The 27,041-nt window shown below is 49.4% G+C and overlaps 2 protein-coding genes across 7 annotated transcripts in view; one reads left to right on the plus strand and one right to left on the minus strand.

Moving 5' to 3' along the window:
- Positions 1 to 3,637: 3,637 nt before the first annotated feature.
- On the plus strand, positions 3,638 to 10,520 carry GAL (galanin and GMAP prepropeptide). 5 transcript variants are annotated; one of them, XR_008669441.2, is made up of 7 exons: positions 3,638 to 4,029; positions 4,221 to 4,301; positions 4,896 to 4,950; positions 7,321 to 7,407; positions 8,259 to 8,377; positions 9,992 to 10,144; positions 10,262 to 10,343. XR_008669441.2 is itself a non-coding variant. In XM_019037298.4 (6 exons), exons 2-6 carry the CDS (start codon positions 4,221 to 4,223, stop codon positions 10,364 to 10,366), a joined length of 447 nt encoding a protein of 148 aa, XP_018892843.3. In that variant the 5' UTR covers positions 3,697 to 4,029; the 3' UTR covers positions 10,367 to 10,520. The 5 variants fall into 5 exon arrangements, 3 of the variants coding, with proteins under 3 accessions (XP_018892843.3, XP_004051727.1, XP_055210666.2); XR_002007911.4 differs by lacking the exon at positions 8,259 to 8,377 and adding an exon at positions 8,143 to 8,220 and having other exon boundaries at positions 3,721 to 4,029; XM_019037298.4 differs by lacking the exon at positions 9,992 to 10,144 and having other exon boundaries at positions 3,697 to 4,029; positions 10,262 to 10,520.
- TESMIN (testis expressed metallothionein like protein) overlaps positions 8,538 to 27,041 on the minus strand; it is a 63,088-nt gene continuing 44,584 nt past the window's right edge. Inside the window, exon 11 of one of the 2 annotated variants that reach the window (XM_055354690.2) lies at positions 8,538 to 8,810. In XM_055354690.2, the coding sequence (XP_055210665.1) occupies positions 8,777 to 8,810 (34 nt within the window). In that variant the 3' untranslated portion in view covers positions 8,538 to 8,776. Of the gene's footprint in view, positions 8,811 to 26,437; positions 27,017 to 27,041 lie in introns of those variants that run through there. The other variant, XM_019037297.4, reaches the window with a different exon arrangement.

Below are 27,041 nucleotides of genomic sequence, written 5' to 3' on the forward strand. Positions count from 1 at the left end.
GCTGCTGATTTCACCACTGCAGCTCCACTGCCAGGCAATGGACGGTTGAGCTCCCGTGCAGTGGGCATGGCCCAGGTGACCCTTGACCCTTGACCCTTGCTTGAGTTCTCAGCTTCAGGGTGGTTTTTCCTGGTGGTGGACAGCGCTTCTAAGGAGGATGGGCTGGCTCGAAGGCAGCGGGGGACATCAGGCTTTCTGCTTGATTTCGATTACTCTAATGGTGACCCACTTTGTCTGCCGCACACTGGGCTGTCTTCAAGATGACAGGTTGACAATGACTGCCATTGGGTCATTACCGAGCAAAGAGCCATTAGCACACTGGCTGTGGTTCCAGCACAGTCTGTGCCGGGAGGCAGGTGTCTGTCATCCCAGGTGTGCTGGCCTCATTTGTCTGAAGGAATCTGCTGACCTCAGGAAACCCCAGCACGCCTTCAGGCCACTGCCTTGCTTGTCTGTAGCCTTCCCGTGGTCACCGCACTTCTGGGCCAGGGTCCCAGCCAGGGTTTATACCGAGACCCACTCACCCAGACTAAGCGGGAAGCAAGACGGTGGGTGTCATCCCACGTGGAAAAAGAACTTAGGGACCTGGAGGAATCAGGCATGGGCATGTTTATTTTGAATACATGTGTCTAATTATTCAATGGAGCTTTCTTAAATGAATTCAAAATACACGTGAAGATTTGTTTCCAGTTGCTTAATGTCTTTTTAATAAGGAGGCTCTGACCAGATAACCTACCCTGAAATATCTTTTTTGTTTTTTGCTTTTTGTTTTTCGAGACAGAGTCTCGCTCTGTCGCCCAGGCTGGAGTGCAGTGGCACGATCTAGGCTCACTGCAAGCTCCGCCTCCTGGGTTCCCGCCATTGTCCTGCCTCAGCCTCCCAAATAGCTGGGACCACAGGCACCCGCCACCACTCCCGGCTAATTTTTTGTATTTTTGGTAGAGACGGGGTTTCGCCATGTTAGCCAGGATGGTCTCGATCTCCTGACCTTGTGATCTGCCCGCCTTGGCCTCCCAAAGTGCTGGGATTACAGGCGTGAGCCACTGGCACCCGGCCTGAAATTTATTTTTGTTTCTTTCCTTTCTCTTTCCTCACTTTCCTTCCTTCTTCTCTTTTCTTCTTCTCCTTCTCCTCCTCGTCCTCCTTCTTCTTCTTTCTTCTTCTTCCCTTCTCTCTCTCCCTCCCTCCCTCCTTCTTTCTTTGACAGAGACTTGCTCTGTTGCCTATGCTGGAGTGCAGGCTTGATCGTGGCTCACTGTAGCCTCAACCTCCTGGGCTCAGGTGATCCTCCCACCTCAGCCTCCTGAGCTGAGTAGCTGGGACTACAGGCACGTGCCATCATGCTTGGCTGATTTTTAAAAAATATTTATTTATTTCTTTTTAGTAGAGATGAGGCCTTGCTATGTTGCCCCAGCTGGTCTTGGACTCCAGGGCTCAAGTGATCTATCTACTCACCTCAGCCTCCCAAAATGCTGGGATTACAAGCGTGAGCCACCGTGCCCAGTCTGAAGTTTCTTTGAAAGCAAAAAAGGAAACAAAAAGAGTACATAGGCCCAAATGAAGACAGCTGAAAGTTTAATGTACCTCAAATTCCAGCCCACGACTAAGGGATGGACTTTGAGTCTCTTTTCGAATCCATCTCAAGGATTTAGGTTTAGAGTTTCTGCTCCTTTAAACAGACTAAGAGCCTCTGTGGCGAAGTAAATAGAGAAAATAAGTGTAGTCAAGCTCTGGCAGGATTCGGAAGGGGGCCTAACGTGGAAGAAAGGAGAAGGCTGGAATTGACTAAGATGTGCTATGCACTGGGCTGGATTTGTTCTCAGCAGAAAGCAAGAAAGAGCTCTGGGATGGTAGCAGGGCTCCCACTACCACCGGGGGCCAAAGGTTGCAGTATTTCTCAGGTAGCCAAGAGGCAGCCATGAGCCCAGCCCCTGCCCACTCCCTGATGTCATCTAGACACAAGGACATGGGGCGTGAGAGGACATCATCGTCACTTCTCTGCAGAGTCACAGGAACGTGCCCTCTGCTCCTCTGCCTCTCAGCTGTCCTGCCCACGGCTGGCCCAGACTCCCATGGCGACTCACTGTCTCCCACGCCCCCCACTCCCGGCAGGAAACCACTTCAGGGTTTACTGTGGGCTCCGAAATCAGCCTGTGAGTCCTAGTTAGGGTCCCCTGTGCCTGACTCTCCTCTCCCCAGGCTGCAAGAAATAGGGATGACCAGAAGTCAAACTGTGCCCTTGGGAACACCCCACCCCTCACAACTGTCGTGCCAGGAGTCTGTTCCTAAGACCCCTCCCCAAGCCCTGTCTCCTCCTCTTCCTCCCATAAACCACAGCAGACACTCAGCCACCAGGCTGCAGCCCTGCACCTTCTCCAGCAGCCGCTGGCCTTCGCCAGAGTTCTTGAAAGCCCAGTTGTCCTTCCCCAGCCACGTGGAGGCAGACGAATCTCTCCTGGGGGCAGCCTGTAGCTGTCTGTGCAAAGGTTCCCAAGACTAAAGTGTAGAGGACAGGTAAGATGACACTGTCATGATCATCATTCGTCCTGTGCCCTGTGGACATCAACCCACAGATGTGACATCAACCCATCTGATATTGAGCCCAGTGGGTGGGGAGATCCTAACCCAGCTGCTGCTGTTGAGGACTTGGGTGGTGTCTGGCCAGTGGGAGGGGAGGTCAGGCGAGTTTTCAGCAGATGACCCCGTGCTCTTCGGAAGCCCGGAGGTGCCACATTGTACAAGTGTGATGCCTGGGATCCTGTGCTCCCCTGATGCCTGGGAACGGGGTGAAGGAACAGCCTAGGCTTGGATTCTCTCCTGGGTTGTTTTGGGACTTGGCCCCAGCTCAGGAAGGGTTCGTGGAGGAGCCAAGGAGGGCCTTGTTCCTGTGGGATGTCTTTGCCTTGGGCACAAGGACAGCCTCTTGCTGCTGCTCTGCCCACCGCCCACCCCTTGGCAGCCTCTGGGAGTCTGGGCTGCTCTCCCTCTGGACCTAACCAGTTGCCCAATGGCTGGACCTGCTTAAAGCTCCATCTTACAACTGGACCAGGGAGCCAGGGGAGGCACTGAGAGGCCGAGCTTCTGAGCTGGTGCCTGTGGATGCTCGACGGTCCCGCAGCTCCCACAATGGGATGGCCAAGCAGACCCTGAGATCCACAGCCCCCCTTTAGCGAAACAGGAGGGAGGTCGCTGGGCACAGGGAGCCGGGAACGCCTGCCCTCCCCGCCATCAACGGCTCCCGAGGCCTGAACCTTCGCTCCAGCCCCAGCACAAGCCGGCCAGGGCGCAGGGCCAAGTGTTGCCCGCCATTCCCCGGGTACCCCATGACCTCCCAGCTGGGGCTGGCGCGGACTGAGGAGTCGTCCCTGCCCGTCACCCTCTGGGGTCTCCAGTGCCGCGGAGCTCAGCTGGCTCTTGCAGCGGTAGGGGCTGGGAGGAGAAGCTGCAAGGAGACCGCAGGCGCGGGACGTTGTGGGGGGGTCAGGCTTGCTCTGGTGCTGGGACCCCGGGGGGAGCAGTGGGGTTGACGCCACAGCGATGACCTGGGCCGCGGGTCTGGGGGCTCTCCCGCGGGGCGATGGGGCTCTGTCTTTCAGGATTAGGATCTCTCCCACCGGGTTTGGGGTTCTCTCTGCGGATTTGGGGGAGTCTCTCCCGCGGGATGAGGGGGGGCTCTCCGCCGCACCCGCCTATGATGGCCCAGAGGACCCGAGCTCGGGTCACTCCCGTCGCCCTCGGGGCTCGGCGAGGGCGCAGGAGGCGGGCGCTGAGCCGGTGACGCGACTCCGGGCGGCTCCCGGGCGCGCCGCATATATAGCAGCGGCGGCGGTGGCGGCGGCCACACCGGGCGGCGGACACGTGGAGGGACCCGGTCCGCGCCTCCTGCCCCTGCTGCCGGCCGCGCCATGCGGTGAGCGCCCCAGGCCGCCAGAGCCCGCCCGACCCGGCCCGACGCCCGGACCTGCCGCCCAGACCCGCCACCGCACCCGGACCCCGACGCTCCGAACCCGGGCGCAGCCGCAGCTCAAGGTACTACAGGCGCCGGGCCGACCCCGCGCCCCCGGGAGGCCTCCCCCTCGGCTCTCCTCTGCCCAGGGACGGTTCCCCCAGGACCCTGGCCCGGCCGCCGCCTCTGCTCCTCCCCGCAGCCCGGGCACTCCTTGCCTCGGGGCGCAGCCCACTCCGGGTTCCGACCCGCCCGCCCTGTCCTTCCCTTCCAGATGGCCCGAGGCAGCGCCCTCCTGCTCGCCTCCCTCCTCCTCGCCGCGGCCCTTTCTGCCTCTGCGGGGCTCTGGTCTCCGGTAAGTGCGGGGCGCGTCTCCTCCGAGCGAAGGGGACATCAGAGCCGGCCGGGCGTGGAGGGCTTCCTGGAGGAGGCAGCCTCCACCCTGCCCGCGGGGATGGGGGTGGAAAGTGGAAAGGCTCGTGCGGGCGCTGTCCTGGCCGCGGGCGTCGCGGGAAGGGTCCGGGGGTCCCTGGGATTCCCCCGCGCGCTTCTCCGAATGTATCAACAGCCCCGGGCTATAACCGGGCCGCCGGGAGAGCTCTGCGCTTCGGGTCAGCGCCTCGGGAAAGCGAGAAGCTCGCCCGTTCCGCAGGGCTTAGTTAGAACGGAGGGCGAGGAGCCACCGGCGTGGCCTCAGCGTCACTAAAGCAGGTGCAGTGCGCTGAGAGTGCGCGGGCTCAGGCCCTCAAGTGAAGTATTTCGTAAATCAAGTGGTTCCATTTTCATGTCAAATACAGTCGACTTAGGGGTAAACCTGGAATCTCGCGAGCTATCCAAAAGCACATGCATTGTTCTAAGTCCTCTGCCATGCCGGGAAAGCCTGGGTGCACCCATTCAGCATCGGCTCCAGGCACAGCCCTGGCGTCTGACCCCCTTTTCTCCCTTCAAGGCCAAGGAAAAACGAGGCTGGACCCTGAACAGCGCGGGCTACCTGCTGGGCCCACGTAAGTGACTGACAGCATGGCCTTCCCACTCCTGACCCCACCTGCCCCCTCGCTTTGAACCCTGGCTCCTGCCCCTCCGCCTGCGGCTGGGCAGACCCTCTGGCCTCCCTCTTGACCTCATTGCCCGTCTCCATTGCTCTGCACACTTGATCTGTGTACGGTTCTTTCCAGAAGCTTCTCCTGCCCCGGCTCTGCCGCCCTGTCCCAGGGTGAGATTCCCACTCTGGGCTTTGCTCAAGTTCTCCTGGGCTTTCCCGCCTTGCAGTCCTTACAGGCCCTGTTCTGGGCCTCTCCCCAGGCCCCCGGGTCTCCCAAAACACTCAACTCCTCGGCTTGCAGAGCACCCTAGGTCAGCGGACCCCAAATCCTGCCTCCCTCTTCCCTTTCTCCAAGCTCCACACGGGAATTGCCAGATCGCCTGAAGGCAGCCCAGAGAGGCTCTCCTCAAAACAAGGTTCAGGTGACCCTGCCTGCCCAAGCCTGTGTCCCCTCCCTCTCCCTGTCCTGTTGTTGTCACCTGTGTCAGCGGTGTCCCCTGCTGCCTGAGGTGAGCCCTAGCCCTAGATGGGACACTGCAGGCTGACACCTCCCCGTGTCCGCCCCTGCCCCTGCCCGTCCCAGGCCTCTACTTTCTCCACATCCTTGGTCTGTGCAGCAATGCCTTCTGACTTTCCTCCAAAGGAGGGGACAAGAGGAGGCCTTGGCTCCCTCCTGTAACTCACCTTCCCCTCCACACCTCACCATCCACCTTAAAAGCCTCCCTGTACTGCCTTCTGCCAGAGGAAGGATGTGAACAGCACGCAGGGCCTATCTGAGCCCCGCGGAGCAGCAAATGGGGAGAATGGTGCTCTTCTCCCCATGCCGAGGAAAGCTGCCTTAGTTCTCAGTCCCAGAGTCGAATACAGCTTCCTCCTCCTGCAGACGCTTGTTTATCGGGGTCACTCAGAGGACCCCCAGAGTCAGGCTTTAAGAAACAGACACAGGGATGACAGAGCTGCCTGAGGCCGCGTGCGGATCGGTCCAGGCTGTTCACCACAGGGCCTGCTGGTCTCTGCACGGCCCTCTCATCCTCTCCCTGCCCATTGAGTGGCCTGACCTGCCTGAGGGTCGGCTGATTTCCTCAACCCTTTGCAACCCTGAGCTCTGCCACTCAGAGGGCACCTCATCTTTGTGTGCTACGGGCCCAAAACAAAGGCAGAACTGGTCAATGAGAACATTTATCTGTGTTGCTTTGGAATATTGAAAATCTATTTGTCAAGAAGAGTTTGACCCCTAATTAGAAAACAAACTCATTTTCGCCATCAATTTTACGGCCCTGTTCAGCTGTAGCTAGACGAGTTGTTTGTCAAAATACTTAACAATGTGCCTTTGATTTCTAGGATCTGCTAGAAATGCAGCAAAAGCAATGTTTTTGCACCAGCTGCTGCTGAACGCAGTGTGGCCGTGGCTGAGGGTGCATCAGTGACATGAGGCGACCTATGATTCCTCTATAAATTTAGCACCAAGAACGGCATCTCTGGAAATACGAGTTAATTCTCCTTTGTCTGGCCTTGTAGATGGCACAGTCCACCCAGGCCAACCAGCTGGAAACACAGAGGCGTCCTCACCCTCGTCCCCATCTCTCATTTCCATTTCCTTTCCTGCACAGCCCCAAATCCAGCCCTCCTCTTCACCCCACGCCTCTTGGTTTACAGCACTCATCGTTTCTTCCCTGGACTTCTGGGATCTCTGTGCTTGCAATCACAGTTCCTCCATTTTCGCACCACGAAACACACCCACACACACATGGGAACGCACACACGCTCCTGCACCCCCCACCCCCATCCTGTCTCCCTCTGTGACCCTCTCGCTCCCTCTGTCTCTCTCCTTCTCTCTCTCTGGCTCCAGTCCATCTTGCACACAGCTGCCAGAGTGAAAATAAAAATCGGATTCAGTCACAACTTAAACTCTTCAGCGTCCCCCATGCTTTCAGGGACATGAGGACCCAGCTCCTGTTGTCTGCCAGGGAGCCACCCAGTTTGATGCCAGCTCAGTGCCAGCTCAGATGCCAGCTCCTCTGGACCCAGGCGCAACCCCTGCAACAGGGCAGGTTCTGGGCCTCTCCCCCACTTCAGGAGCCACACCTCCCTTTCTCCCACCCACCCTGTGCAAACCCTCACATTCCCTTTGACCCTGGCGTGAGCGGCCAAGCTCTTACCTCAGCTGGGTGGAGAATCGCTCCCTCTTCTCTGGTGTCTGTCCCTGGGCTCTATTTCACAGTCGAGTTGCGTGTGTGTGTTGGCTACAGGCAGCCCTGTGTCCTTCTTTGGGTGTGGGGAGGGCGTGCATGACAGTCACACCCAGAGGCTTTCCTCTCTGATCTGCAAACAGATGCCGTTGGCAACCACAGGTCATTCAGCGACAAGAATGGCCTCACCAGCAAGCGGGAGCTGCAGCCCGAAGATGACATGAAACCAGGTGAGAGGACTCCTATCCCGGGCCCCGGGGCACCTCACTTCCACCAGCTCCCAGGTGCATGCAGGGGACAGCTGTGGGTGTCGGGGCTGTCCACAGCTGCAGCCCAAGCCTGGCCATGACTTGACTAAGACGATGTGGCCTCGCCACACCTGTCAGCAGCTGCAAACAGAACCTGCAAACCTGAGACAGCAAGGGGTCCTTCTAGGCTGGGAGGCTGCCCAGGCACCAGGGCCTCCAGAAGAGCGGGACTGGGCACGATGGCTCCTGCCTGTAATCCCAGCACTTTGGGAGGCTGATGCGGGTGGATCACCTGAGGTCTGGAGTTCAAGACCAGCCTGGCCAACATGGCAAAACCCTGTCTCTACCAAAAATATAAAAATTAGCCAGGCGTGCCTGTCATCCCAGCTACTTGGGAGGCGGAGGCTCGAGAATCACTTGAACCTGGGAGGCGGAGGTTGCAGTGAGCCAAGATCATGACACTGCATTCCAGCCTAGGCAACAGAGTGAGACTCCATCTCAATTAAAAAGAAGAAGAAGAAAAGCGAGGCCTTGAACTGGATATCTCCCCCACTCCCTCACATTGAACAAGGGCCTTGGAAAGCACAGCAGGGCCTCAGGCTGCTGGGATCAGATCATTGACCTTGCAGCGCCCAGCTCCTCTGTAGGGAGGGGGATGACCTGAGACACTGAAGCACCCTCTGCACAAGTCGTGAATGTTGATCTTTTCTCTTCTAGGAAGCTTTGACAGGTCCATACCTGAGAACAATATCATGCGCACAATCATTGAGTTTCTGTCTTTCTTGCATCTCAAAGGTATGTGAAATATCACCAACTTAACATTCATCTCTTAGCACACTGGAAACGTAAAAGGCCCATCGAGAAGAGAACCCATAGAATCCCCCTGGGAAGTAGCCGATTACTTATCTACATACAAAGTCCTGTTTGGCTGTGTGTCGGGATGACAGAGAAGGTAACACTAGAGCTAGCTCCAGAGGGCTGGGATTGCGGCAGGGGCATTCTACCGTCGTGGAGGGCCATCGGGCCAGCGCTGCTCCCAGGAAGAGAGTGGGCCTCAGCGTGCAGCTCATTCTACTGGAACCATATCTATTCACACGGTGACAACTGCTGTACCTTTTAGGGCACAGGTATACTACAGGCAAAGTTCTTTGTGAACCGTCCTAAACCTTTTCTCTTTTCTTTTTTCTCTGTCTTTTCTTTCTCTTCTCTCTTTTCTTTCTTCTCTTCCTTCCCTTCCTCTTTCTTCCTCTCTCTTTCTCTCTTTCTTCCTTCCTTCCTTCATCTCACTCTGTCGCCCAGGCTCGAATGTAGTGGTGCAATCTCAGCTCACTGCAGCCTCTGCCTCCTGGGCTCAAGTGATTCTCGTGCCTCTTCCTCCCAGGTAGCTGGGAAAACAGGTGCGCACAATTATGCCTGGCTAATTTTTGTATTTTTAGTAGAGGCTGGGGTTCATCATCTTGGCCAGGCTCATCTTGAACTCCTGGCCTCAAGTGACCTGTCTGCCTCAGTCTCCCAAAGTGCTGGGATTACAGGCGTGAGCCACTGTGCCTGGCCCTAAACCATATTTTCTAAGCATGGGAAATTAATAGAAGCCCATATCTTAGACTGCAGTGTTTCTCTATGCAGCCTTCCTGCCAGGCAGGCTGCCTTGAAATCTAACTGGAAAGGCTCTGATCCTGGCTTCCAGTGTCTTCTGCAAACACTGGGGATGAGGAGACCTCCGCACACTACGCTTGGCATTCATTCCACGATGGGCATCTGGCCTTGATCAGATAACCACACAGGTCCTACTGCAGCAGTGGAGGGAGCCGGAAAGTGGCCCCGGTGCTCTGAGGGTTAATAGGGAGGTGGTCGTGGGGAGGAGGGATGGACCGCTTTGCCTCTCCAGCAGAGAAGACCTTCACCTGGTGCTCTGAGAGTTAACAGGGAGGCAGTGGTGGGGAGGAGGGATGGACCGCTTTGCCTCTCCAGCAGAGAAGACCTTCACCTGGTGCTCTGAGAGTTAACAGGGAGGCAGTGGTGGGGAGGAGGGATAGACCGCTTTGCCTCTCCAGCGGAGAAGACCTTCACCTGGTGCTCTGAGAGTTAACAGGGAGGCAAGCGGTGGTGGGGAGGAGGGATAGACCACTTAGCCTCTCCAGTGGAGAAGACCTTCACCTGCTGCTCTGAGAGTTAACAGGGAGGTGGTGGTGGGGAGGAGGGATGGACCGCTTAGCCTCTCCAGTGGAGACCTTCAGTTGCACATCACAGTTTTGTCCAGTTTTGAAAAATCAAGGCTGATCCTTGGGTTCATTTTGGATCAGGGCTGCACTTTAGGTGGTGATGGGGAGAGGGAAGAGGAGTGAGGGGAGGGGAGCGGGGGAAGGAGACTGCCAGAGAAGGTCTTGGAAAAGGCGGTGTTCATTAGAAATCTCAAAACCGAGTCACCAAGTTCCCTCTGTTGGAGCCCAGTGGAGCCTCTGGGAGAAAAGCTGGGGTGACTTTTCCTACAAGGGGCAGAGGGACTCTGCTAGATTTTTGTTTTTCATTTGTTTTTAATTTTGTAACATGGAAACTCTTTCCTTAGGATATACCAGCTCTCATTACTCAGCTAGGAATTATACCTCTTTAAAGCCTGAATTTAAAAGTCTGACAGTTTTAAATGCTTACTAACTGTGGGAGTTAAATCATTACGAAGTGAGGAATACAGAGTGTCGTCCCTGATTCTGGGTTTAATCTGGTAAGAATCTTTACAGAGGACGACCACACGCCGCTTCCTGTAGCATGTGTCGTGGTTGTAATTCTCTTGTGTGCGTATTAAGAAGTTGCTGCTCAGATGTGGCTCTTCCCTTTGCAGAGGCCGGTGCCCTCGAACGCCTCCCGGATCTCCTCGCCGCAGCCTCCTCAGAAGACATCGAGCGGTCCTGAGAGCCTCCTGGGCGTGTTTGTCTGTGTGCTGTAACCTGAAGTCAAACCTTAAGATAATGGATAATCTTCGGCCAATTTATGCAGAGTCAGCTATTCCTGTTCTCTTTGCCTTGATGTTGCGTTGTTATCATTTAAGAATTTTTTTTTTTGGTAATTATTTTGAGTGGCAAAATAAAGAATAGCAATTACTTGCAATTGTCTTTTTCTTCCACACCTCTGTCTCATCACCAGCGCCACCCATGGGTTTTAAAAGATAAAGCTTGATCATAATCATGCATTAGACATGAATTTTAAACCCAAATTCTACCATCAAGAGCATCTGAGATACCACCTCTTATTGCATGTCCAGGGGACATAAATTTATCTCCATATTAAGCTGAGTCAAATGTAATTATGAAGGTAAGTCTGTTACTGAGATGAACAAAAACACAAAACAGACAAAACCCCTGCCCTCATGGAGCTGATATTTTAGGGAGATGGGAATGAAAAAGACTACAACAACCTTAAACAGATGGGTGAGTTGCGTGGTACTCATGGAGGTGGTCAGTGCTGAGAACAGACGTGGTGGCCGGGTGGGAGGGCCAGGAGCAAGGTAGAAGAGGAGAGATGGACGGGCAGGTAGAAAGGCAAGGGCAGGAGGTGTGTGCTGGGATGGTGCTGTGTGAAGGAAGGCCTGTGGGAATATCTCTTAACGTGACAGAGACTGAGTCTTTTGAGCAGAGATAAAAAGATCATCCCAGAAGTTTTGAAAAGAAGGCAGGCGGCCTGGCGCGGTGGCTCATGCCTGTAATCCCAGCACTTTGGGAGGCTGAGGTGGGCGGATCACTTGAGGTCAGGAGTTTGTGACCAGCTTGGCTAACATAGTGAAACCCCATCTCTACTAAAAATACAAAAATCAGCCGGGCATGGTGGTGCACGCTTGTAATCCAAGCTACTTGGGAGGCTGAGGTTGGAGAATCATTTGCTCCTGGGAGATGGAGATTGCGGTGAGCCAAGATCACACTCTAGCCTTGGCGACAGAGAGAGACTCCGTCTCAAAAAAAAAAAAAAAAAAAAAAAAAAAAAAGAAGGTAGGCGAGGGGGAAAAGCCGGACATTTCTGTCAACGTGGGAGGTGGTACACAGGCCTTTTTGGTTTCACCAGAGCTGGCTGTGCGGTGGGAGTGGGAGGTGGCTTCCCAGTTTCCCCCCATTGGCAGTTTGCTGCCTAAGACCTGTTTCAAGGGGCACAGAGCCCTGGCATCCCTCTCCCGGCTCGGTGACCCCCCCTCCACCACCAGTCAGCTGTGCCCCAGCTCCATCCTGGCTGCCTCCCTCTCCTGCAGGCTCCACGCTCACGCTTGGTGGCCTTGGGTCGCCGGCGCTTCAGACCACTCCCAGCCCAGAGGTAGTGACATCACCCACCTGGTGGGCTAAACACCTGGGCCCACCCTCTCACTTCCTATTCACCATCCGCATTTATCCTTTTCCACTTTTTGTTTCGTTTTGTTTTGAGATGGAGTCTCACTCTGTTGCCCAGGCTGGAGTGCAGTGGCGCGATCTCGGCTCACTGCAACCTCTACCTCCTGGGTTCACGCCATTCTCCTGCCTCAGCCTCCCGAGTAGCTGGGACTACAGGCGCCTGCCACCATGCCCGGCTAATTTTCTTTTGTATTTTTAGTAAAGACAGGGTTTTACCACGTTAACCAGGATGGTCTCGATCTCCTGATCTCATGATCAGCCCGCCTCGGCCTCCCAAAGTGCTGGGATTACACTCCTCCATGTTTTTTAAAATCTCTAGTTCTCCAACTTGGGCAGGCACCAGAAATCCCCGAGGCCTTGTCAGGAGGCAGTGGCTAGGCCCCTCCCCAGGGTGTTGGAGCCAAGAGGGCTGGGTGGGCTGGAGCTGGTGGAGCTGGGCCCCCAGCAAGCTTTCCTGCCGCTGCTGCTGCTCACTGGAGGCCTGTGCACATGTCCCTCCCAAGGCCTAGGGAGCTCCTGGCATGGAGGAGGCAGATGAGTGGGTGTGTCTGGGGACCACACTTCGGCCACTGGGCTTCAGCCCCACGGTTTGCAGCCTGTCCTGTCTGGTCTTCCTGTAGCCTTTGCCCCCCAGATCCAGTGGCCATGGACACCATCTCTGCCTCAGCCCGCCCCCCAGCCTCCTGCACTCAGTCCTTCAGACGCCACAACTGCGGCCCTGCCTCGCTGACCTAAGGCCTTTGCATGTGTCCCTCCCAAGGCCTGGGGAACTCCTAAGCAGCCCACGGGATTCCGCTCCAGGGTCACCTTATCCAGAGTGCCCTTCCCGTTCCTCCACCCCAGCATGTGCGGTGCCACCCTAATCAGCATGCCTGTCACTCTAATTGTTTGCAGATGTGTCTCTCCTCACTACACCATGAGAAAGAAGTACCTGAAGGACCCGAGATTAATGACGCTGTGCTGAGTGCTGGGCTCTCCGCACTGCACATGGCTCGCATGAGCCTCCTGAGCAGTGTTCAAAAAGGGTCAAGGAGCCCAGCCTCCATGCAGGTGTGCGGCCTCTGTGCAGGGGTGCGGCCTCCATGCAGGTGTGCGACTTCTGTGCAGGGGTGCGGGCCCCAGGGTCAGCAGCACAAAGGTGTCGGACTCTCCCCCTGCGGCATCATCTACCTCCTTGTCTAAACCTTGCCTTCCTTTTAGGTATAAACGGAGTGGGGCAGGTGGCAGCCAGAAGGTGAGGGAAAGGAAGTGAGGGGCCAGGAGCAGCTGTGGTGCCATTTGCTGTGATGGACAAGGCCACAGAGGTGACGTCTTTACTTCCCAGAGAGAACGTGGTTGGAGGTGGCCGCAGCCATCCTGGATCAATCTGTTGCTAACAACAGCAGTCTTTTCAAGGGAAGGTGTTCTCCAGCCACCTCGGGAAGTGAAGAATTTACGGACAGGCCTGAGAAACACCAAGATGCCTAATGGAGAGGTGGAGAGTGTTGAGGTTGTGCACCTTGGAGGAGGTGGCTGTCTCTATCATAAAAGCTGATCAGCATGAAAGCCCGTCCACCTCCTACTTGCTCTATCTAACCAGGAGCAGAGCAGACGCCAGGGTGATGCTGCCTGAGGGCGCCTGGCATGGTGGAGGCAGGTGAGCGGTGGGCCAGTCTGAGGAAGAGGCCTGGGCTCAGGAGGTCCCTGGAGGAAGGAGGAAAAGTGCTTTGTTTAAGAGGAAGAAAGAGAGGCGGGGTGTGGTGTCTCATGCCTGTAATCCCAGCACTTTGTGAGACCAGCCTGGGCAACATGGTGAGACCCTGTCTGTATAAAAAGAAGTAATTAAAATTTTTTTTTAATTAAAAAAGAAAACAGGAGGGAAGAGAGAGTCTTACAGGGATAAGGAAACCCTAACGCCAAAGATGTAAAGAATTTACAGCTGATCATTTTCTAACATAGGGCCCAGGAAACTTTTATTTCAATGCAAAAAAAAAAAAAAAAGGGATTCTTGTACATTTTGGAGTCAGGATTGTAAGCCTCCAATAAAATTCTAAGCCGCCTAACCGACTGAATGGATCCGTCTCTTGGCCAAGGAGACCCCAAAGAAGCCTCAAAAATTAGGTCATGACGGGAAGGGAGGGGCCAGACATGCTCATTATGCCTCTTCCCCATGGAGTTTAGACACAGCTGACCAGGGACCAGCATTCACATTACAACAGAGATCTTGAGACTGACAAATCAGCCTCTTTTTAGCAATAAGATACCAAATTCCAGCCTGACTCTGGTATAGCATCACATGACAAATAACAAGCCCTGAAGGAAATGAAAGTATTTTAGCCCCACATATATTTCTTTGACATATTCTGAAATGGCCCTGCAAAGCTGACTCTTGTGGGGGAAATTTGCATTCTATAGAGAATCTCCTTCCTAGTCTGACACGTTTCTAAGGTCTGGTAAGAGACATTCACCTGAATGTCTATTCTCTCTGGAGCCTGCTACCTGGAGGCTTCATCTACATAACAAGAACCTTGCCTTCCACAACCGCCCCCTCCCACCTCCATCTACCTTCCCTTAATTCAAGTTAACTTCAACTCTTCAGAAGGGCTTAACTCTTTCAACCAATTGCCAATCAGGAAACCTTTGAATCCACCTATAACCTACAAGCACCCACCCTACCCCACTCATTGAGATGTTCCACCTTTCTGGGCCAAACCAATGTATACCTTACATGTATTGATTTATGTCTTTGCCTGTAACTTCTGTCTCCATAGAACGTATAAAACCAAGCTGTAACTCAACCACCTTGGGTATATATTCTTAGGACCTCCTGAGGCTGTGTCACGAGCCATGGTCCTTAACTTGGTCCTTAACTCAATCAGCTCTACCTTGATTGAGATCTGTCTTGATACTTCTTAGTTTACAAGATTTTATCGTGTGTTATCATGATAAAAACTAAGAAGGCTCTAGAAACCAGAAAGCTTGACAGTCTCTGATATAACTTTAAAAAAAAAAAGATCCAGTGATTTCTGCTTCCAGGAGATGGAGTAGAGGTAGAATTTTCCTTTGTCCTTTTGCTAAGTACAATTAAAAATCCTGAACATCATATATAAAGCAAACATAAGAAGACTCTGAAAGCCCAAGCGATAGGCAGACCAGCTAGGAACTTCAGCCCGTGGTGAGTTCCCTGGGTTTTCTTTTTGCCTTACATATCTTAGACTTGGGCTGAAGGAGCCAGCATCCTAGAAATGCCAACAGGCACAGACCACGAAGGCCCCAACAAAAGCTGCCCTCTCTAGATAAAGGACCAGGAAAGGGAAGGCTGGTAAGACAGAGAATTGTAGATAATGACCACTCTACTCCAGACAGACACCCCAGCAAACACTGTGGCTTCACCAGGCCAGCCAAGGCTAGGTGGGGAGCCTAGACTTACTTATAAGGCTGTGACAAGGTGGCCCAAACCCCAACCAGGGGAAAGTTGTAGGGTGCCAAGTAAAGAACCAGGACTTCATCCCCCACAACCACCCCATCCCTGGCAGTAACAAGACCCCCCTATACAGTGTCAGCAGAGACCACCTGGGAGCCTGGATTCTGTGTCCCTCCTCCCACACAGTAATAGGCATACTTCTCTCCATGCATTGGGGTGGTGTCAGAGGAAGGTTAGTGGAGAATCAGCACTTTTACCACCTCCCAGTGTGACAAGGCCACCCCCTTCTCCTGTGGTGTTAGCAGAGACCATGCAGAGGGGTGCAGTAAGAAAGCGCTCCTACGCCTCCCAGCAAGGGAGGTATTAGTGGGGAGCTGGAACTCCCACTCCTGCCCAGCCATAATGAGGAGCAGCCCACCCATGCCCAGGTGTCAGTGGAGACTGAGTGGGAAGCCTGGACTTCTGTCCCCACCTGGCAGTAATGAGGTGGCACCCCCAGCCTTTCCCCTCCAGGGCAATATCAGAACAAGCCAGCTAAAAGAGAAGGTTCAAATAAAATCCAGAGTTTCATACCATAGCACCCTAAAAGTCCAGGTTTCAAAGATCACTTATGATACCAAGAATCCAGAAGATCTCAAACTGATAAAAGACGATCAATAGATGTCAACACTGACATAGTGAGTATTAGAGTTATCTGACAAAGATTTTAAAGCAGCCATCATAAAAAACAAATGCTTCAACAAACTATTTCAAACATACTTTAAACAAGTAAAAATACAAAGTTTCAGCAAAGAAACAGAAATTGGAAAGAAGAGCCAAATGGAACTTTTAGAACTAAAAAATACAATAATTGAAATAGAAATTCCAGTGGATGGACTAAATAGCAGAATGTAGAGGGCAGAGGAAAGAACCTGTGAACTTGGTTTTGTTTGTTTGTGTGTTTTTTGTTTTGAGACAGAGTCTTGCTCTGCTGCCCAGGCTGGAGTGCACTGGTGTGATCTTGGCTTCCTGCAACCTCCACCACTGGGGTTCAAGTAACTCTCCTGACTCAGCCTAATGGGTAGCTGGGATTACAGATCTCACCATTGTACTCCAGCCTGGGCGACAGAGCAACACTATCTCAAAAAAAAAAAAAAACAAAAAACTTATGTGTAAATATGTAAATATAATAAAACATGTTATCATTATATACTAAAAACTATACAACACTGATGAAAGAAACCAAAGGAGTTTTAAATAAATGTAGAGACATACCATGTTCATGTTCATGGATTGAAAGACTCAACAGTAAATATGTCAGTTTTCTCCAAGTTCATATACAGGTTTAACACAATTCCTATCAAATCCCAGCAAGATTTTTTGAAGAAATAGATAAGCTTATTCTAAATTTTTTTTTTTTTTTTTTGAGACAGAGTCTCGCTCTGTCTCCCAGGCTGGAGTGCAGTGGTGCAATCTCGGCTCACTGCAAGCTCGGCCTCCTGGGTTCATGCCATTCTCCTGCCTCAGCCTCCTGAGCAGCTGGGACCACAGGCGCCCATCACCACGCCTGGCTAATTTTTTGTGGTTTTAGTAGAGACAGGGTTTCACCATGTTAACCAGGATGGTCTTGATCTCCTGATCTCATGATCTGCCCGACTTGGCCTCCCAAAGTGCTGCATTACAGGCGTGAGTCACCGCACCTGGCCAGCTTATTCTAAAATTTATATGGAGAGGCAAAGAAAGTAGAACAGCTAAAGCAACGTTTTGAAAAAGAAAAATAATGAAGAGTCTACTTGAGTTAAAAGCTACAGTAATCAAGACTGTGTGTATAGATACATAGATCAACAGAACAGAGAATCCAGAAATAAACCCACCCAAATACATCCATCGGTTTTTGACAATGGCGTGAAAGAAATCAATGAAGAAAGGATAGCCTTTTCAACAAATGGTGCTGAAGCAATTGAGTATCTATAGGCAAAAAATAAAATCAAAGTTGAAGAAGAATTGTGACCTAAACCTCATACACTGTTTTTTTAATTTTAGAGATGGGATCTCACTATGTTGCCCAGGCTGGACTCAAACCCCTAGGCTCAATGAATCCTTCTGCCTCAGCCTCCTGAGTAGCTGGAACTATAGCCATGCAACACTGCACCTGGCTTCACACCTTATTCTTAAAATTAACTCAAAATGGATGATAGATTTAAATGCAAAATGTAAAACTATAAACTTTTAGAAAATCCTTAGGATCTATGGCAAATAAAGAGTTCTCAGACTTGACACCAAAAGCATGATCCATAAAAGTTATATATAAAGATATATTAGACTTCTCCAATAAAAATACAAAAATTAGCCAGGCGTGTTCGTGGGCACCTGTAATGCCAGCTGCTCTGGAGGCTGAGGCAGGACAATTGCTTGAACCCAGGAGGTGGAGGTTGCAGTGAGTCAAGATCGCATCACTATACTCCAGTCTGGGCAACAGAGCAAGACTCTGTCTCAAAAAAAAAAAAAAAAAAAAAAAAAAAAAACAACTCTGAAAATTCAACCGTAAAGAGAAAAAAAAAAAAAAAAGAAAAATAAGTCAAATTAAAAATGGGCAAATGCATAAACAGATATTTCGCCAAAGAGGAGATATACATGGAAAATAAGCACATGAAATCATGTTAACATCATTGGTCATTAGGGGAATGCACATTAAATCCACAATGAGGTGTTGCTAACCACCTATCGGAATGACTAAAAGAAAAAACAGTGACAGCATTAAATGCTGGCAAAAATGCAGAGAAAATGTGTTGCTCACGTACCGCTTGTGGAAATGCAAAATGGTACAGTGTGTTTGGAAAACATTTTGGCAGTTTCTTTAAAAACTAAATATACAACTTGGTTAATGGGTACCAAAAATAGAAAGAATGAATAAGACCTACTATTTGATAGCACAGTAAGGTGACTATAGATGATAATAAACTAATTGTACATTTAAAAATGAGTTAACAAGTGTAACTGGATATTTTGTAACTCAAAGAATGTTTGCAGGATGGATACCCCATAACCCAGGACGTGCTGATTTCACACTGCATGCCTGTATCCAAACATCTCACGGACCCCGTAAATATATATACCCACTATGCACCCACACAAATTTCAAAACAATTAAATTTTAAAAATAAAAATAGGCCGGGCGCGGTGGCTCACGCCTGTAATCCCAGCACTTTGGGAGGCAGAGGCGGGCGGATCATGAGGTCAGGAGATCGAGACCATCCTGGCTAACACAGTGAAACCCTGTCTCTACTAAAAATACAAAAAAATTAGCTGGGCGTGGTGGCGGGCGTCTGTAGTCCCAGCTACTCGGGAGGCTGAGGCAGGAGAATGGCGTGAACCCGGGAGGCGGAGCTTGCAGTGAGCCGAGATTGCACCACTGCACTCCAGCCTGGGCGACAGAGCGAGACTCCGTCTCAAAAAAAAAATAAATAAATAAAAAATAAAAAATAAAAATAAATATGCAACTACCATACAACCCACCAATTGCACTCCTGGGTATTTATTACAAAGAATGAAGACTTAGCTTTACACGTAAGCCTGTACACAAATGTTCATAGTAACTTTATTCATCATAGCCCCAAACTAGAAACCACCCATATGTCCTTCAATGGGTAAATGGTTAAACTGTGGTACATCTACGCCATGGACTACTACTCAGCAATAAAAAAGAATAAATTGTGTGGCTTTTTGTTTATTTATTTTATTTTTATTTTTTATTTTTTTAGAGAAAAGGTCTTACTCAGTTGCCCAGGCTCCTGACTTGGCCCCTTGAAGCCATGGGATTACAGGCGTGAGCTGCCACACCCAGCCAGAAATGAGTTGTTGAAACACATAGCAACTTGGATGAGTCTCCAGAGAATTATGCTGAATGGAAAAAAGGGAAAAAACAAAAAACAGGCTGAGAGTGGTGGTTCATGCCTGTAATCTCAGCACTTTGAGAAGCTGAGGTGGGAGGATTTCTTGAGGCCAGGAGTTCAAGACCAGCCCGGACAATGTAGCAAGACCTTGTCTCTACAAAAAATAAAACATAAAAATAATTAGCCAAGCATGGTGGTGCAGTACCTGTAGTCTTAGCTACTTGGGAGGCTAAGGCAGGGGAGGATCTCTTCAGCCCTGGAGTTCAAGGTTACAGTGAGCTATGATCACACAACCATACTTCAGCCTGGGCGAGACAGCAAGACTCTGTCTTTAAAAAAAAGTTCCCAAAAGTTACATACTATATAATTCCATGTATCCAACATTCTTGAGATGACAATATTACAGAAATGGAGAAGAGATTAGTGGTTACCAGGGGCTAGGGAGGTGATGGGGATGGTAGGAAAATGTGTGCGGGCAACTTGAACTTGAGAGACCTTTGAGGTGACAGAAATGTTCTGTCTCTTGACAGTATCAATGTCGCTATCCTGGTTGTGATATTGTCCTATAGATTTGTAAGATGTTATTATCATTAGGAAAACTGGATAAAGGGTACATTGCATTTCTCTGTATTATTTCTTCTTCCTTCCTTCCTTCCTTCTTTCCTTCCTTCCTTCCTTCTTTCTTTCTTCTTCTTCTTTTTTTTTTTGAGATGGAGTCTCACTCTGACGCCGAGGCTGGAGTGCAGTGGCACGATCTCAGCTCACTGCAAGCTCTGCCTCCCGGGTTCACACCATTCTCCTGCCTCAGCCTTCCCAGTAGCTGGGACTACAGGCACCCGCCACCACGCCCGGCTAATTTTGTTTTTGTATTTTCAGTAGAGACAGAGTTTCACCGTGTTAGCCAGAATGGTCTCGATCTGACCTCGCGATCCGCCAGCCTCAGCCTCCCAAAGTGTTGGGATTACAGGCGTGAGCCACCGTTCCCGGCCTCTCTCTATTATTTCTTAAAACTGCATGTGGGCTGGGTGCAGTGTCTCACACCTGTAATCCCAGCACTTTGGGAGGCCGAGGCAGGCGGATCACGAGGTCGGGAGATGGAGACCATCCTGGCTAACACAGTGAAACCCTGTCTCTAGTAAAAATACAAAAATTTAGCCGGGTGTGGTGGCAGGCGCCTGTAGTCCCAGCTACTCTGGAGGCTGAGGCAGGAGAAAGGTGTGAACCCGGGAGGCGGAGCTTGCAGTGAGCCGAGATAGTGCCACTGCACTCCAGCCTGGGCGAAAGAGCGAGACTCAGTCACAAAAACAAACAAACAAACAAACAAAAACTGCATGTGAATCTATAGTTATTGCAAAATGAAAACTTTAATTTTTAACGAAACAAGTTAAAATATTTTTGGAAGCCCTGATGTGTTCGTTGTTGAATTCTAGCAAACATTTAGGAAAGAAATTGTTTTAAATTCTCTATAATCTCTTCCAGAAGATAGAACTGAAGGGAATATTTCCTGACTCATTCTATGAGGCCAGCATAACTCTAATACCCAAACCAGACAAAGACATTAAAAGAAAACTATAGACCAATATCTCTCATGAACATACAAGCAAAAATCCTCAACAAAATACTAGCAAGTTAAATCCAACAATGTGTAAATAAAATTATATGCCATGAGTAAGTGGAATTTATCACAGGTATGCAAAGCTGGTTTAACATTCAAAAATCAATTGATGTAATTAATCAAATCAACAAGCTAAAGAAGAAAGATCCATTAATTATATCAATGCACACAGAAATAGCATTTTACAAAGTCTAACACCCATTCCTAATAAGAACTAGAAATAGAGGCGAATTTTGTCAACATGGTAAAGAACACCTACTAAAAACCTACAGCTAATATCATAATTAATAGTGAGAAAAGAAGCCAAAGATGTCCCCTCTCATCACTCTTTTAAACATTGTACTGGAATGCCTAGTCAATGCAATAAGATAAGAAAATGATATACAAAGTTTACAGATTAGGAAGGAATAAATAAAGCTTTATTTGCAGACGTCATGATCATCTATGTAGAACTCTAAAAGTATCATCAACAACAACAACAAATGTCCTGGAATTAATAAGCAATTATAGGAAAGTTGCAGGATACAAGGTTAATAAACAAAAGTCAATAGCTTTCCTATATACCAGCAATGAACAAGTAAAATTTGAAATTAAAAACGCAATACCACTTACGTTAGCACCTCCCAAAAATGTAATACTTAGGCATGCATTTACCAAAACCTATATGAGGAAAACTATATAACTTCGATGAAAGAAATAAATACAGAGCTAAATAAATGGAGAAATATTCCATGCTTGTGGATAGGAAGACTCAATATTGTCAAATATTAGTTCTTCCAAATCTGATGTATAAATTCAACACAATTCCAATAACAATTCTGGCAAGTTATTTTGTGGATAGCAAAAAACTGATTCTTGTGCCAGGCATGGTGGCTCGTGCCTATAATCCCGGCACTCTGTGAGGCCAAGGCAGGAGGATCGCTTGAGCCCAGGAGTTTGAGACCACCCTAGGAAACATAGTGAGACCTTGTCTCTATAAATAATAAAAAAAATTAGCCAGGCATGGTGATGTACACCTGTGGTCCCAGCTGCTCAGGAGGCTGAGGCAGGAGGATCAGTAGAGTCTGGGAGGTCAATGCTGCAATGAGCCGTGATCACATGCCACTGCACTCCAACTTGGACAACATAGTGAGATCTTGTCTCAAAAACAACAAACAAACAAACAAACAAACAAAAAACCTGATTCTAAAGTTTATGTGGAGAGCCTAAAGACCCAGAATAGCCAAAAAAAAAAAAAAAAAATTGAAAGAAAAGAACAAAGTTGGAAGGCTACTATAAAGCTACAGTAATCAAGATGGTGTGGTATTAGTAAAAGAATAGAAAAATAGATCAATGGAACAGAATAGAGGGCCCAGACTCATACAAATAGAGCCAACTGATATCTGACAAAGGAACAAAAGCAATACCATGGAGAAAAGACAGCCTTTTTGACAGAAGGTGCCAAAACAACTGAACATTCGTATGCAAAAAAAGACTAGATAAAGCCTCTTATCCCTCTCACAAAAATTCATTCAAAATAGATCATAGACCTAAATGTAAGTTGTAAACTATAAAATTCCTAGAAGATTGGCCAGGTGCAGTGACTCACACGTGTAATCCTAGCACTTTGGGAGGCCAAGGTGGGAGGATTGCTTGAGGTCAGGAGTTCGAGACCAGCCTGGCCAACATGGTGAAACCCCGCCTCTACTAAAAATACAAAACTTAGCCAGGTGTGGTAGCAGGCGCCTGTAATCCCAGCTACTCAGGAGGCTGAGGCAGGAGGGTCTCCTCACTTGAACTCGGGAGGCGGAGGTTGCAGTGAGCTGAGATTGCCCCACTGCACTCCATCCTGGGGGACAGAGAGAGACTCCATCTCAAAAATAAAATAAAATAAAATAAAATAAAATAAAATCCCTAGAAGATAACACAGGAGAAAGTATGGATGGTCTAGATATGGCAATGATTTTTTAGACACTATGCCAAAGGCATGATCCATGAAAAAAAAAATTGATGAGCTGGACTTTATTAAAAACTTCCGCTCTACAAAATACACTGTCAGGAGAGTGAGGAGACAAGCCACAGACTGGGAGAAAATATTTGCAAAGGACGTATCTAATAAAGGACTGTTATCCAAAATATACAAAGAATTCTTAAAACCCAACAATAAGAAAAGAAACAACCCAATTAAACAATGAGCAAAAGACCTCAACTGACATCTCACCAAAGAAGATATGCAGATGGCAAGTATGCATATGGACATATGCTCAACATCATATGTCACTGGGGAACTGCAAATTAAAATGGCAATGAGATACCAGTACACACCTATTAGAACGGGCAAAATCCCAAACACTGACAACGCTAAGTGTTGGTGAGGAGGCGGAGCCACAGAAACTCTCATTCACTGCTGGTGGGAATACTCATTGAAACAGCTTCTTTGGAAGAAGATAGTGGTCTCATGCAAAACTAAATATATTCTTATTACATGATCCAGAATCATTGGGTAAATCCATTGATGTTTACCCAAAGGCATTAAAAACTTGCATCCACACAGAAACCTACATACAGATATTTACAGCAGCTTTATTCCGAGTTGCCCAAACTTGGAAGCAACTCAGATGTTCTTCAGGAGGGGAAGGGATGAACAGTGGTACATCCAGACAATGGAATATTATTCAGTGCTAAAAGGAGATGAGCTATCAAGCCATGAAAAGATATGAAGGACATAAATGCATATTACTAAGTGAAAGAAGCTAGTCTGAAGAGGCGACCTACTGTATGATCCCACTTAAGTGACATTCTGGGAAAGGTAAAACTGTGGAGAGAGTGAAAATATCAGTGATCGCCAGGAGTTGAGGGGAGGGAAGGATGAACAGGCAGAGCAAAGGGGTGGTTTAGGGCAGTGAGACTGTTCTGTGTGCTGTAACCCTGGATATGTGCCATTGTACATTTGTCAAAACCCATAGCATGTGGAATAACAAGAGGGAATCCTAACGTCAGCATGGGCTTTGGGTTTGTGGTGTATCACTTTGGATGATGGTGTATCACTGTAGGTTCATCAGTTGTAACAAAAGGACGGCTCTGGTGAGGAATGTTGGTAGTGGGGAGGCTGCGGTGTTGGGGGGCATGGATTATATGGGAAATCTCTGCACTTTCTGCTCAGTTTTGCTGTGAACCCAAAACTACCCTAAAAAATACTCTAGTAAAAAAAATAAATAAATAGAGACCCAGCATGGTGGCTCACACCTGTAATCTCAGTGCTTCAGGAGGTCAAGGAGGGAAGATCATTTGAGGCTAGGAGTTTGAGGCCTGGGCAATATAGCAAGACCCTGTCTCTACAAAAAATAAAAATACAGAAACTTAGCTGAGTATGATGGTGTGAGCCTGTAGTTCTAGCTACCTGGGAGCATTGCTTGAAGCCAGGAGTTTGAGGCTGCAGTGAGCTATGATCGCACCACAGCACTACAGCATAGGCAACAGAGTGAGACTCTGCCTCTATTAAAATATATATATTTCTAGGGAATCATCATTAAAAAGGTTGTCACTGCAGACTCTGTCTTCATAATTCGGTAATAATGTTTCTATAGTCCGTCTATTTCCAACAAACATATGAAATGGTTTACAGTAAAAGATGTATGTAATAGTACAAATAAAAAGCATGTTTAAAAAAGTAAAGCTGTATGGAAAAAAGAGAGGGACAGTTAATCCTAAACCTGGGCTAATGTGATTTCTGGTATTGAATAGATTTACTTTTGAATTTCCTGAAAGTCAAGGCAAAATTTAAAATATCAAACATTAAAGTTTTTATTAAAGTTTGTTGTTGAAAAACAAACCAGCTACCATTTTTAGGAGGCTCAAACTTTTTCCTGATAGTCATTTTTAAATATATGAAGAGAACATCCATGCAATGACAGTCTTCAATTCCAGTTTTATCGGTGGCTGGGGCCGGGCAGTGCTCCCTGTGGCTCTCCAGTCTCTGCTGGGGGCCGGGGGTTGGGCGCAGGATGGAGGCAGGGCTGGGGGAAGATGCCTCTCGGTGATCCCTCCTGTCGTGCTTCCTCCCTCCTCTGAGGCTAAGGACTCCTGGGGAGAGAGTGCAGCACGGAGACTGCACAGCCGGCCCCATGCACAAAGCTGTGCCCGGGTGCCTTCCTAAAGAGCGCGCCGCCTGCAGAACGGGAGGCCTCCTCCCTGCTTCGTCTTCTGCGCCCCCTCCTGCTCTCTGGATCCTCTGGCTGCTCTGATCATTTTATCTTGGATGAGGGTTCAACCTTTGAATTCCCTAAGACGGTATTTTAACTGACTCCTTACGATAACTTGTTTATTATGGTTTGAAACCGCGCCCACACTGAAAGGGGACCAGTGCTGGCAGAACTTCAGGTACTGGTGAGAGGTTTGTAAAGGGATAGGAGCATCCAAGCCGAGATGAAAAATACACCAAGCCTTCTGCTGACCTTCCGCCGCCAACAGCACCTTCTCTCCTAAGGATGCTCCCTGGCCGCCAGACTTTCTGTGCAGTGCGCAGCCTGTGTTCACTGACAGGAAAGAGCGATTTCAGCGCGTGTCATTCTAAACAATGATTTCTTCTCCGTGTCTATGAAAAAACAAGGTTTTTTTTTCTTTCGGATAAACAAAACAAAAACCCAAAACCAATAGATAATCTAACCTTAATCACAAAGGTGGTCCGAGTTATTTAATAGGTACAGAGTAGAAAGATATGGTTAAGGCTGGGCGCGGTGGCTCACGCCTGTAATCCCAGCTCTTTGGGAGGCCCAGGGGGGCGGATCACCTGAGATCAGGAGTTCAAGACCAGCCTGACCAACATGGTGAAACCCCATCTCTACTAAAAATACAAAATTAGCCGGGCGTGGTGGTGCGCGCCTGTAATCTCAGCTAGTCAGGAGGCTGAGGCAGGAGAATCACTTGAACCCAGAAGGCGGAGGTTGCAGTGAGCCGAGATCGCGCCATTGCACTTCAGCCTGGGCAACAGAGTGAGACTCTGTCTCAAAAAAAAAAAAAAAAAAAAAAAGATATGGTTAAATTTGCACAGCTACTCTCTCAGATAAGAACATGATATGTTAATTTGTATATCGTTTTAAAATAGCACTGGCTCTCCGCCAAACACATAAGAGATGGGATTTTCTAGCTTTGTAGTCATCTTCTGTACTGTCTCTGGTCAGCATAGTGGCTTTATGCACGTCTGTATCTCGGCTTTCACTTCTCAGACGGGATTCCCTGCAAGTGGCACCTACTCAGTGAATTCTTCTCTGCCAGAAGACCCTGCAGGGCTCATGCCTGCCCAGGTTGGCTCTTCCCTCACCTCCAGGCGTTAGCTCAGTACACGTGGCCACAGTCAGAGCATCCTTGGCCAGCGTAGGCTCCTTCTCCATAGGAGCCCGGGATTCAGGGCGGGCTCCTGTGCAATGTGGGGGGCCTGTATCCCCAGCCCCACACTGAGTTCCCTGCTCACACTTCCTCTGGGCTCCGCGGGTGGGCCACACCTGGTTCAGGATCTCCCTAGGCAGCCGTTGCCTCAGGAGAATGCTGGAGGACATTGTTCCCTTTTCCTCCCTCCACTCGGTGCCCCAGGGCTGTGCTGAGGCGCCCGAACCCTTAAGGTGTGGCTGGTGCCAACTGAGACCTGCTGTGAGTACAAGACACCCTGCATTTCAAATATTGGGTACACATAAAGGAATGTGAAATCTCAATCATTTTCATTTTGATTACACATTGAAACGATAGTATTTTGGATACATTGGGATAAATAAAAGATTATTAAAACTAATTTTACCTGCTCCTTTTCAAAGTTTTACATGTAGCTACTAGAAACTTTAACAGTACTCATGTGGCTGGCAGATCTTGCTGTTGGCAGTGTTGCCGAGAGGGACAGCAGGATGGAGGCAGCACCCCCAGAGGCAGCTCCCAAAGTCCCCATTTCCAGGTCACCTTCCAGCTCCCAAGGGTGAAGGAGGCCAGGTGGCTCCCCCAGCAGTGCGCCTCCCTGTTCGCCGCGATGCTGACGGGACTGAAAGCACACACAGCAAGTGGGGTGTACGGCTGGCTGAGGGTTCCACGTCTCACAATGCATGTCTTTACCTCTGGTTTTCTGCCACAGACTCTGGATCCCAAGGGTCCAAAGGGAATTGCAAAGGGGAAGAATTCAGTCTTCCTTTTCTCCTCTGTGGCTTCTTGTGGCTGTGTTTGCAACTAGACTGTTCCAGACAGCTCCACAAAAGACAGCTTCCTCCCTGGTTGCTTGCTCACTTATGTGCCCAGTGCCTGGGCCCAGCAGCCACACTTCTGTCTCTGCTGCATTTGTACTTGAGTTTCCTGAACACCCTCTAAATGGCCAACACTAGTAATGAATGCAGAAACATGAA

This window comes from Gorilla gorilla, chromosome 9 (assembly GCF_029281585.2).
Source record: "Gorilla gorilla gorilla isolate KB3781 chromosome 9, NHGRI_mGorGor1-v2.1_pri, whole genome shotgun sequence".
In the NCBI taxonomy this organism is placed as follows: Eukaryota; Metazoa; Chordata; class Mammalia; order Primates; family Hominidae; genus Gorilla; species Gorilla gorilla.